Source organism: Babylonia areolata, chromosome 14 (assembly GCF_041734735.1).
Source record: "Babylonia areolata isolate BAREFJ2019XMU chromosome 14, ASM4173473v1, whole genome shotgun sequence".
Taxonomy (NCBI): domain Eukaryota; kingdom Metazoa; phylum Mollusca; class Gastropoda; order Neogastropoda; family Buccinidae; genus Babylonia; species Babylonia areolata.
Window position 1 is genome coordinate 1,642,020 of NC_134889.1, and position 13,128 is coordinate 1,655,147.

General features: G+C 47.0%; 1 protein-coding gene across 1 annotated transcript in view; it reads left to right on the top strand.

The window, feature by feature from the left end:
• Window positions 1-12,860, top strand: part of LOC143289402 (golgin subfamily A member 2-like) — a 37,999-nt gene extending 25,139 nt beyond the window's left edge. Inside the window, exons 20-26 of the mRNA XM_076598366.1 lie at window positions 2,431-2,556; window positions 3,552-3,690; window positions 4,766-4,842; window positions 6,406-6,508; window positions 8,178-8,284; window positions 10,121-10,334; window positions 11,446-12,860. Of these exons, the coding sequence (XP_076454481.1) occupies window positions 2,431-2,556; window positions 3,552-3,690; window positions 4,766-4,842; window positions 6,406-6,508; window positions 8,178-8,284; window positions 10,121-10,334; window positions 11,446-11,837 (1,158 nt within the window). The 3' untranslated portion in view covers window positions 11,838-12,860. The remainder of the gene's footprint in view (window positions 1-2,430; window positions 2,557-3,551; window positions 3,691-4,765; window positions 4,843-6,405; window positions 6,509-8,177; window positions 8,285-10,120; window positions 10,335-11,445) is intronic.
• The last annotated feature ends 268 nt before the right edge of the window (window positions 12,861-13,128 follow it).

Genomic DNA, 13,128 nt, shown 5'->3' on the forward strand with positions numbered 1-13,128 from the left:
GGTGTTTGTGGGATGAGTGGTGAAGTGGTGTGGTGTTTGTGGGATGAGTGGTGATGTGGTGTGGTGTTTGTGGGATGAGTGGTGATGTGGTGTGGTGTGGTGTTTGTGGGATGAGTGGTGATGTGGTGTGGTGTTTGTGGGATGGGTGGTGATGTGGTGTGGTGTTTGTGGGATGAGTGGTGATGTGGTGTGGTGTGGTGTTTGTGGGATGAGTGGTGATGTGATGTGGTGTGGTGTTTGTGGGATGGGTGGTGATGTGGTGTGATGTTTGTGGGATGAGTGGTGATGTGATGTGGTGTGGTGTTTGTGGGATGAGTGGTGATGTGGTGTGGTGTTTGTGGGATGAGTGGTGATGTGATGTGGTGTGGTGTTTGTGGGATGAGTGGTGATGTGGTGTGGTGTTTGTGGGATGAGTGGTGATGTGATGTGGTGTGGTGTGGTGTTTGTGGGATGAGTGGTGATGTGGTGTGTGTGACATGGCATGGTGTGACATAACGTGTGATGCGTCACTGGACATAATGTAATAACAGGACCTGATTTGACATGGTATGTGATGATGAAACAACAAGACCTGATTTGACATGGTATGTGATGATGTAACAACAGGACATGATGTGACATGGTATGTGATGATGTAATAACAGGACATGATGTGACATGGTATGTGATGATGTAACAACAGGACATGATGTGACATGGTATGTGATGATGTAATAACAGGACATGATGTGACATGGTATGTGATGATGTAATAACAGGACATGATGTGACATGGTATGTGATGATGTAATAACAGGACATGATGTGACATGGTATGTGATGATGTAACAACAGGACATGATGTGACATGGTATGTGATGATGTAATAACAGGACATGATGTGACATGGTATGTGGTGATGTAACAACAGGACATGATGTGACATGGTATGTGATGATGTAACAACAGGACATGATGTGACATGGTATGTGATGATGTAACAACAGGACATGATGTGACATGGTATGTGATGATGTAACAACAGGACATGATGTGACATGGTATGTGATGATGTAACAACAGGACATGATGTGACATGGTATGTGATGATGTAATAACAGGACATGATGTGACATGGTATGTGATGATGTAACAACAGGACTTGATGTGACATGGTATGTGGTGATGTAACAACAGGACATGATGTGACATGGTATGTGATGATGTAATAACAGGACATGATGTGACATGGTATGTGATGATGTAACAACAGGACATGATGTGACATGGTATGTGATGATGTAACAACAGGACTTGATGTGACATGGTATGTGGTGATGTAACAACAGGACATGATGTGACATGGTATGTGATGATGTAATAACAGGACATGATGTGACATGGTATGTGATGATGTAACAACAGGACCTGATGTGACATGGTATGTGATGATGTAACAACAGGACATGATGTGACATGGTATGTGATGATGTAATAACAGGACATGATGTGACATGGTATGTGATGATGTAACAACAGGACCTGATTTGACATGGTATGTGATGATGTAACAACAGGACATGATGTGACATGGTATGTGATGATGTAACAACAGGACCTGATGTGACATGGTATGTGATGATGTAACAACAGGACATGATGTGACATGGTTTGTGATGATGTAACAACAGGACATGATGTGACATGGTATGTGATGATGTAACAACAGGACTTGATGTGACATGGTATGTGATGATGTAACAACAGGACCTGATGTGACATGGTATGTGATGATGTAACAACAGGACATGATTTGACATGGTATGTGATGATGTAACAACAGGACATGATTTGACATGGTATGTGATGATGTAACAACAGGACATGATGTGACATGGTATGTGATGATGTAACAACAGGACCTGATGTGACATGGTATGTGATGATGTAACAACAGGACCTGATGTGACATGGTATGTGATGATGTAACAACAGGACCTGATTTGACATGGTATGTGATGATGTAACAACAGGACCTGATGTGACATGGTATGTGATGATGTAACAACAGGACCTGATGTGACATGATATGTGATGATGTAACAACAGGACCTGATTTGACATGGTATGTGATGATGTAACAACAGGACATGATGTGACATGGTATGTGATGATGTAACAACAGGACCTGATGTGACATGGTATGTGATGATGTAACAACAGGACTTGATGTGACATGGTATGTGATGATGTAACAACAGGACATGATGTGACATGGTATGTGATGATGTAACAACAGGACATGATGTGACATGGTATGTGATGATGTAACAACAGGACCTGATGTGGCATGGTATGTGATGATGTAACAACAGGACATGATGTGACATGGTATGTGATGATGTAACAACAGGACATGATGTGACATGGTGTGTGATGATGTAACAACAGGACATGATGGAGGCGCTGACCACCCAGAACAGTGAGCTGCGCACAATGCTGATCAAGGCCACAGAGGTCAAGCCCAGGTCAGACGGCGAAGACCAGAACGGTGACAAGTCCCAGACAGACGATCTGGTGAGCCCTGACTTACCTCCCTGTCCTCCTTCATGTCTCGCTTGTCTCCCCTGTCACAGCACAGCACAGTGAGAAAGAGACTGTGGGTATCGGTATCTGTCATCATTGTTGACAAAAGATGAGACCAACAGTGTCAGCATACAGTGATGATGGTAATTGGTGGAGGGGTCGCTTGCTGGTAATGCGTCCAATTAGGGAGCCATAGTCCAAGGCGTCCTCATGTTGGAATCCTATACTGTATATGGATCAAGATTTTTAACCCCCCCTCTCTACTAGACTTGCATGGTCCGGGTGCTTGTCTTTCAGATGAGACAATGAACTGAGGTTCTCTATGTATCATGCTCTTAGCTCTCATAAAAGAAGCTGAGGCAGCTAAAGGGTTGTTGCCGACAAAATTGTGTATTTGTATTTGTATTTCTTTTTATCACAACAGATTTCTCTGTGTGAAATTCAGGCTGCTCTCCCCAGGGAGAGCACGTCGCTACACTACAGCGCCACCCATTTTTTTGTATTTTTTCCTGCGTGCGGTTTTATTTGCTTTTCCTATTGAAGTGGATTTTTCTACAGAATTTTGCCAGGAACGATCCTTTTGTTGCTGTGGGTTCTTTTTCGTGCGCTAAGTGCATGCTGCACACGGGACCTCGGTTTTTCGTCTCATCCGAATGACTAGCGTCCAGACCACCACTCAAGGTCTAGTGGAGGGAGAGAAAATATCGGCGGCTGAGCCGTGATTCGAACCAGCGCGCTCAGATTCTCTCATTTCCTAGGCGGACGCGTTACCTCTAGGCCATCACTCCACATGTGGAAAGATTGACTTCATTAGTTAGACAAAGGAAAGGCAAGAACAAAAAGTGTTGCTGCATTGTGACAGCCCAGTCTGTCCCCTGGGAGAGTAACCCAAATTTCACTGACGTCTTTTGCTGCTGCTGCTGCTGCTTTGTGCGTGGGCTGCAACTCCCACATTCACTTGTATGAACACGAGAGTGATGTTTCAGATCGACAGTCTCTCAGCCACCATCAAACAGCTGGAGACGGAGCGAGGACAGCTGTACGAAAGCCTGAAGGAGCAGCGCCACCTGTCGGACGACCTGAGTGTCAAGGTCGCTGACCTTCAGGAAGAGGTCATCAGGAAAGGTCAGTGAACTTGTGGGGAGGTCAAGGCAGTGAGTTTGCGTCACACTGAAAAACTGGCTGCTTTGTGTCTGCCTTGGGTGTGAAATGTGAAATGATATTAGATGTTGAAATGTGCCCAGTGATTTGATGGAGGTTGTCAGTCATCCCCAGCAGGCGTTGACCATGACTACAAATGCTTTGGTTCAGGCCAGGAGGGAGTCAGATTAACAGAAACATGGCAGGACAGCCGTTAGTTGTTCAGCTGTACAAACCTGGAGGTCACTGCCTTTTTCAGTCCATTACTGTCCTTCACTCTCATCCTTGAAATCAGTTCTGAATACATTCCTTGTCAAACAGTTTCTACGTAAACTCACTCGGGACGACAAGTTTTCTCCCTTGCTTTTCCCCACAGATGGCCCATTTGTAAGGGTTTGGAAAAAAATTACAAAAAATACAAAATACAGAGTGAGAAAATGAAACTTTCAGAACTGGTTTATTACTTGTTGAGCTATTACATATGAAAACAAATCTAATTTCTCATCATTTTTACAATTTTGCCATATGTAGAAATTACTGCCAATTTTTCACCCCAAATCACCATACCCATGCTTGCTTTCTGCATTAAATTCGCTTTCTTCTTTGTCATAGACGACCGGTCAGTGACTTTGTCAGCGTGTGTGCGAGACAGGCTACACATGCCAGGCTGACCAATCACACTGTTCGATTGTGGAGTGACCCAGAATAGCGCACTCTGCTTGGCTAATCACAAAATCACGTGTACAGCGCGTGATGGAATTTTACTTTTGGAGAATGCTGTTCCATTCCTTCGTCCGAATCTGAATACGTTTTGTGTAGGAATGCGTGAGCATTCCTTTGTCCTGAGAGAGTTAAGGCACTCCATTTCATACGCGTATTCTGTGGATCCACATCTGTTTCTTCCATGTGTGTGGCTGTGTGTGTGTGTGTGTGTTTCTGTGTGCTTTGTGTCTGACCGATGTGATGCTGTAGAGAGGTTTGAAGATACTATATAGACATACTGGTGTTGGTGTTGTTAAGTAACGTCAGCTTGATCATGTGTGTTATTGCGTGTGTGCAGCCTCCGAGTATGTGGACACGGACAAGATCAGTCGGTCAGAATACGAACAGATGAAGACAGCAATGGAGATGATCCAGGTGGGTGTCTGTCAGATAATTAACAAGAGGATTTCCGAGTCAAAACGAGTACACAGAATGTAAGAAAAATATACAGACAAGCCGCATGCAGCAAAATAAGGCCAAATGAACACGTTTAATAGCCAAAAGAAAGCGTAAGACAAGACAGAGCGAAAACCTGACAAGATGGCGTGGAGAGCCTTGGCCAAAGGAATGATTCAGCGCTTATAGCTTTTAGAGGCGTTTGATTGGCTAAGAGCGGACCGGGCAAGAAAGGGCATCTTTTCACTGTTAGCCACGTGAAATTTGGCCAAGCAGAGCAAACCAATAGGCCTAGTTTGCATAAGTTTGACATGGTAAGTATATGTATCACCAAACATGGAGTATAATACAAACTCCTCCTATTTATGGTTAACATTATGTCAGTCCCTGTCGGTTGATTCACATTCAGAATTGTAATTAATATGATGTTGGTTCCTGTCATTTAGATAACATTCAGAGTTATAATTATTATGATGTTGGTTCCTGTCATTTAGATAACATTCAGAGTTATAATTATTATGATGTTGGTTCCTGTCAGTTAATTGACATTCATGTGACAATTTGTGTGATGTGATTATGTGTAGCGTGTGTGATGTGACATTGTGTAATGTGTGTGATGTGACAGTGTGTGATGTGACAATGTGTAATGTGTGTGATGTGATAATGTGTGTGATGTGATAATGTGTGTGATGTGACAATGTGTAATGTTTGTGATGTGGTAATGTGTGTGATGTGACAATGTGTAATGTTTGTGATGTGATAGTGTGTGATGTGACAATGTGTAATGTTTGTGATGTGATAATGTGTGTGATGTGACAATGTGTAATGTGTGTGATGTGACAGTGTGTGATGTGACAATGTGTAATGTTTGTGATGTGATGTGTGTGATGTGACAGTGTGTGATGTGATGTGTGTGATGTGACAGTGTGTAATGTTTGTGATGTAATGTGTGTGATGTGACAGTGTGTGATGTGATAATGTGTGTGATGTGACAATGTGTAATGTGTGTGATGTGTGTGATGTGACAGTGTGTAATGTGTGTGATGTGACAGTGTGTGATGTGATGTGTGTGATGTGACATTGTGTAATGTTTGTGATGTGATAATGTGTGTGATGTGACAATGTGTAATGTTTGTGATGTGATAATGTGTGATGTGTGTGGTGTAATGTGTATGATGTGACAATGTGTGTGTGGGATGTGACAGTGTGTGATGTGACAATGTGTGATGTGTAATGTGTGTGATGTGACAATGTGTATGTGTGTGATGTGACAATGTGTATGTGTGTGATGTGACAATGTGTGTGTGTGATGTGACAATGTGTATGTGTGTGATGTGACAATGTGTGTGTGTGTGATGTGTAATGTGTGTGATGTGACAATGTGTGACAATGTCTAATGTGTGTGACGTGACAATGTGTGATATGTGTGATGTGACGATGTGTAAAATGTGATGTGACGATGTGTACATGTGTGTGATGTCACAGTGTGTAATGTGTGTGATGTGACAATGTGTAATGTGTGCTGTGTGATGCGGACCCCAGGAGAAGTACACACGTGTGATGCGGGACAAGGCAGAGCTGACAGACAAGGCAGACCAGCTGGAACACCTGGTGGTACAACTACAGGGAGAGACGGACACCATCGGTCAGTTCCCTGTCTGTCTGTCTGTCTGTCTGTCTGTCTCAGCACTCCTCTCTTCCTCTCTCCTCTTCCTTTTCTGTCTCTTTCTGTCTGTCTGTCTGTGTCTCTGGCTGGCTCTGTCTGTCTGTCTGTCTTTCTGGTTGTCTCTTTGTGTCTGTCTGTCTCTCTCTCTTTGTCTGTTTGTCTGTCTCTGTGTCTGTCTGTCCTTGTCTGTTTCTCTCTGTCTCTCCTGTCTGATAGCAGAGTTTGGTGGTCTGTCACCTGGCGCCCTGCAGGTCCAGTTGTTCAGTGTTGGTGTTGTGGAGGTGTCCTTGTTGGAGGGGTGTTGGTGTTGTGGAGGTGTCCTTGTTGGAGGGGTGTTGGTGTTGTTGAGGTGTCCTTGTTGGAGGGGTGTTGGTGTTGTGGAGGTGTCCTTGTTGAAGGGGTGTTGGTGTTGTGGAGGTGTCCTTGTTGAAGGTGTGTTGGTGTTGTTGAGGTGTCTTTGTTGGAGGGGTGTTGGTGGTGTGGAGGTGTCCTTGTTGGAGGGGTGTTGGTGGTGTGGAGGTGTCCTTGTTGAAGGGGTGTTGGTGTTGTTGAGGTGTCTTTGTTGGAGGGGTGTTGGTGTTGTGGAGGTGTCCTTGTCGAAGTGGTGTTGGTGTTGTGGAGGTGTCCTTGTTGGAGGGGTGTTGGTGGTGTGGAGGTGTCCTTGTCGAAGTGGTGTTGGTGTTGTGGAGGTGTCCTTGTTGGAGGGGTGTTGGTGTTGTGGAGGTGTCCTTGTCGAAGGGGTGTTGGTGTTGTGGAGGTGTCCTTGTTGAAGGGGTGTTGGTGTTGTGGAGGTGTCCTTGTTGAAGGGGTGTTGGGTGTTGTGGAGGTGTCCTTGTTGAAGGGGTGTTGGTGTTGTGGAGGTGTCCTTGTTGGAGTGGTGTTGGTGTTGTGGAGGTGTCCTTGTTGGAGGGGTGTTGGTGGTGTGGAGGTGTCCTTGTTGGAGGGGTGTTGGTGTTGTGGAGGTGTCCTTGTTGAAGGGGTGTTGGTGTTGTGGAGGTGTCCTTGTTGAAGGGGTGTTGGTGTTGTGGAGGTGTCCTTGTTGAAGGGGTGTTGGTGGTGTGGAGGTGTCCTTGTTGAAGAGGAAGGTGGAATGCTTCCTTTGTTGTCTGTCTGTGTGTGTGGGTGATGTTGTGGTGAAAACGATGCTAGTTGCGGTGCAAGAGACTGGCAGGTCATTTCAGTCAGTGAACACACAACACTTGAAGAAGGTGGGGATGGAGCGGGGGGTACGGGCCAAGAAAACCAGCATCAGGCATCACCACACAGGCCCTGACACACAGAACCCCCGAGAGACAGAGACGCTGACCAACAAACACCTGGCCAAGACACCTCCGGGCAGACACCAAGAAGACAGGCCACGCCTGGAGCCAGCCAGAGACACAAGATATAGGACTATGGAGGTGTCTTGTTGACGGCCTGTAGCTCTGGAGGGGTGAAAGGTCCAAGTAAATATGCATACCTCCCCCCCCCCATACACACATGTCCGAGTACTCATCGATGTTGCAAGACGAGGGTGTGTGAGTGATTGTGAAAGATGTGCAGGACATTGGTGTGTGTGTGAGGCGTGCAGGAAAAAGGGTGTGTGAGTGATGTGAAAGAAGGGTGTGTGAGTGATGTGCGACCTCCCAGTGATGGTGCCGGGTTGCAGGGGAGTACATTTCCCTCTACCACCACCAGAGAGCCTTGCTGCAGCAGCGAGAGCTACAGAAAAACGACTACATCGCCCAGCTGGCCAGGGACAGAGAGCAGCTTCAGGTCAGTGTTGGTGTGTCAGTGTTGACAGTGTCCGTGTTGGTGTGTCAGTGTTGCTGTGGGTGTTTTCAGTGTCAGTGTTGCTGTGGGTGTTTTCAGTGTCAGTGTTGCTGTGGGTGTTTTCAGTGTCAGCACTGTGTCAGTGTTGCTGTGGGTGTGTCAGTGTCGGCACTGTGTCAGTGTTGCTGTGGGTGTTTTCAGTGTCCGCACTGTGTCAGTGTTGCTGTGGGTGTTTTCAGTGTCAGCACAGTGTCAGTGTTGCTGTGGGTGTTTTCAGTGTCCGCACTGTGTCAGTGTTGCTGTGGGTGTGTCAGTGTCAGCACTGTGTCAGTGTTGCTGTGGGTGTGTCAGTGTCAGCACTGTGTCAGTGTTGCTGTGGGTGTGTCAGTGTCCGCACTGTGTCAGTGTTGCTGTGGGTGTGTCAGTGTCAGCAATGTGTCAGTGTTGCTGTGGGTGTTTTCAGTGTCAGCTCTGTGTCAGTGTTGCTGTGGGTGTTTTCAGTGTCAGCTCTGTGTCAGTGTTGCTGTGGGTGTTTTCAGTGTCAGCACTGTGTCAGTGTTGCTGTGGGTGTGTCAGTGTCAGCAATGTGTCAGTGTTGCTGTGGGTGTGTCAGTGTCAGCAATGTGTCAGTGTTGCTGTGGGTGTGTCAGTGTCAGCACTGTGCCAGTGTTGCTGTGGGTGTGTCAGTGTCAGCAATATGTCAGTGTTGCTGTGGGTGTTTTCAGTGTCAGCAATGTGTCAGTATTGCTGTGGGTGTGTCAGTGTCGGCACTGTGTCAGTGTCAGCATCGTGTCAGTGTTGGCACTGTGTCAGTGTTGCTGTGGGTGTGTCAGTGTCGGCAGTGTGTTAGTGTTGCTGTGGGTGTGTCAGTGTCGGCACTGTGTCAGTGTCAGCACCGTGTCAGTGTCGGCACTGTGTCAGTGTTGTTGTGGGTGTGTCAGTGTTGCTGTGAGTGTGTTGCTGTGAGTGTGTCAGTGTCGCTGTGGGTGTGTCAGTGTTGCTGTGGGCATGTCGGTGTTGGCAATGTGTCAGTGTTGCTGTGCCAGTGGATTTGTCAGTTATGCTTTGTCAGTGGATGTGTTAGTGATGCTGTGTCAGTATGGCAGTAGGTGTGGCAGTAGATGTGTTCGTGTTGGTGGTGTCATTGTGGCAGTGTTGCTGTGTCAACATATGCACACACACGCATTTTTGGCTAATGTTTGTGTCTATGTAAGAACCCTGTGTTTGAGTTATGTGTGACTGCTTTGCTGGCCAGGTTCTGGTGAAACTGTTTGAAAGAAGTCACATGATTGTGATGGTGATGATGATGACAATGATGGTGATGGTGGTAGTGATGATGATAATGATGACGACGACAGTGATGATGATGGTGATGGTGATGATGATGACAATGATGGTGATGGTGGTAGTGATGATGATAATGATGACGACGACAGTGATGATGATGGTGATGATGATGTCTGTCGCACACAGGACAAGCTAGGGGAACTCCAGGCACTGTTGATGCAGTTGCTGGGGGAACGTCACATGATGATGATGATGATGACAATGATGGTGATGGTTGTAGTGATGATGATAATGATGACGACGACAGTGATGATGATGATGATGATGATGTCGTTCACACACAGGACAAGCTAGGGGAACTCCAGGCTCTGGTGATGCAGTTGTTGGGGGAATGTCACATGATGATGATGGTAATGATGATGATGGTGATGGTGATGTCTGTCACACACAGGACAAGCTAGGGGAACTCCAGGCTCTGGTGATGCAGTTGTTGGGGGAACGTCACATGATGATGATGATGATGATGATCATGGTGATGTCTGTCACACACAGGACAAGCTGGGGGAACTCCAGGCACTGGTGATGCAGTTGCTGGGGGAACGTCACATGCTGCACAGTTACCACCAGGAGGCCTCCACCCCCCACACTCCCCTCAACGGCCACGGCCACGCCCACACCCACGCCCACGCCCACACCAAAGGGGACATGGCGGCCTCTGCCCTGACCCAGTCCCTGGCTAACGGCCCTGTGGAGAACAACTACTCTGGTCAGTACTGCACCTGTCTGTGCCTGTCTGTGCATCTTCTGTCTGTACATCTTCTGTATGCCTGTCTGTGCATCTTCTGTCTCTACATCTTCTGTATGCCTGTCTGTACATCTTCTGTCTCTACATCTTCTGTATGCCTGTCTGTGCATCTTCTGTCTCTACATCTTCTGTATGCCTGTCTGTACATCTTCTGTCTCTACATCTTCTGTATGCCTGTCTGTACATCTTCTGTCTCTACATCTTCTGTATGCCTGTCTGTGCATCTTCTGTCTCTACATCTTCTGTATGCCTGTCTGTGCATCTTCTGTCTCTACATCTTCTGTATGCCTGTCTGTACATCTTCTGTCTCTACATCTTCTGTATGCCTGTCTGTACATCTTCTGTCTCTACATCTTCTGTATGCCTGCCTGTACATCTTCTGTCTCTACATCTTCTGTATGCCTGCCTGTACATCTTCTGTCTGTACATCTTCTGTATGCCTGTCTGTGCATCTTCTGTCTCTACATCTTCTGTATGCCTGTCTGTACATCTTCTCTGTGTGTGTGTGTGTGAGTGAGTGTGTGTGGGGGGCATAGTTTGTGTTTCTTTTGGTCTTACTTGTTCACATTTGCAGTTCGTTGTATTGTCTTGACGGATATGGATTTTTATTCTGTCTTGTATGTTCTCATGCGCTGTTGTATGCTGCTATGCACTGGTGTTTGTGTACTGTTTCATGTGAGGCATTTAGAGCCAAAGGGGAGTGTGCACCATATTAGTTTGATGTATTTCTAGTTATTATTACACTGGCGCTTACAGCACTGATCAGTATCCTAACCTTTAGGCCTCGGTGCATATATATTTCTATTCCTATCAGAGTGGATGTTTCCAGCAGGATTTTGCCAGAGGACAACCTTTTTGTTGCCAAGGGTTCTTTTTCTGTGCACCAAGTGGGTGCTGTACACAGGACCTCTGTTAATCATCTCATTGGAATGACTAGAAGCTTAGTTTGATTTTTTGTTGTTGTCAACTTGGGAGAAAGGCTGAGAGCAGGATTCGAACCCAGACCATCAGAGACTCTGTACTGGCACAGAAGCATCTTAACCACTCTGCCCCCTCCCTCCTGTGTGTGCAGAGTGGCCAGACTACACCAGCTCCGACTCGGACGCAGACAGCGAGGTGGAGCCCATTGTGGGGGGCGCCGAGATCCCCCCTTCCCCCTCCTCGGACACCTCCACTCCGCCCTCCCTCCTGCCCAACTCGGCGGACCACGCCCACAGCCACGCCCACCACCCCCACCCCCAGGGGCGGCGGCGCACACATTCCACACATTCCACTGCCTCTCACCGCTCGGGGGCGGAGTCGGGGGCGGGGCCAGGCAGCCTGCCGGAAGATGACGAGACGGCTCACCGCATCCTCAACCTGCTGTCGGAGATCGGTCATTCCAACCTCGTCAACAAACTGTCCTTCACTGAGCGCAACTTTCTCCCCTGTAAATACTGCAAGGGGGCCGTGCAGGTCGTCTAGCCCACGGCCCGGGTTGGGGAGGGGGTGGAGGGAGGGGGTTATGTGTTGGGGGGTGGGGTGGGGGGGGGTGGAATGTGTAAGTTGGGTAGATAGAGGTAGAGAGACACAGAGGTGTCGTCGTCTTATCACTGAACACCTTTTTCTTTTCTCTGTGAAACCGATGCTGTGAAGGGGACCGGTCCATCACGACCAAAGTGTATAGATACCATGGATTGGACAGAAGTCACTAGTACGGGAGGAGACTGGCTCAAGTGTTTGAAGGCACAGGTACAAGCAAAACCAGGTGTGAGAAGGCACAGGTGTGTGAAGGCACAGGTACAAGCAAAACCAGGTGTGAGAAGGCACAGGTGTGTGAAGGCACAGGTACAAGCAAAACCAGGTGTGTAAAGGCACAGGTACAAGCAGGACCAGTTGTGTCAAGGCACAGGCGTTTGATGAAAACAGGTGTTGATGGAAACAGGTGTTAAAAGGCACAGTTGTTGACATACACAGGTGTTTATGAAGACACAGGCATATGCAAGAACATGTATTCAAATACATACGCACATAAGTTAGGTTGTGTAAACTGCAGGTTTTGACAGTAACAGGTGCATACAGCCACATGTATAGGTAGGGACAACAATAATAGTAATTTATTCTTATATATAGGACTATAATAAAAGTAGATAACTAACAGGTGTATACAGCCACAGATAAATGTAGAGACAACAATACAATTTACAAAAATTATTCTTATACAGCGCTGTAATAAAAAAAAAAGAAAAAAAAAGAAGCACAACAGTTGAATACAGCCACATAAAAAGGAAAGGACAACAATAATTGATTTCTGTATAGTGCTGTAATAAAAATAGAAGCACAACAGGTGAATGCAGGTGTTGGCAAGGCCAAAGACAGATGTATGATGCAGGCATAAACCCCTCTGCCAGCCATGCGTTGTGAGCACTGCTCAGAGCTCAGTGTGTTCCCAGGGACCACAGAGAGGGGGGAGGGAGAGGGTTGACATGGTGGGAGAGGGGATAGAAGAATGTGCACCTGAGGGTGTGGGAGTGGGGGGTGGGGGGGTTCACAACCAGTCCCTATCGGGAGGAATCATGAGCTCCGGGCCTGGGAGAGTCTCTTGCCGAGTATCCCTCCCAGCATCATGATCCCTGCCTTCATAGGATGGCATACGAGGCATGGTACCGCGCGTAGGCACCCAGCGAAAATTCGATCCCCAACAGAGAAAGGAAAGACAGGATCGACTCAGAGGTGGAAAAATACGAACGAATCGAGGGGGCCGAGTCGAAACGAG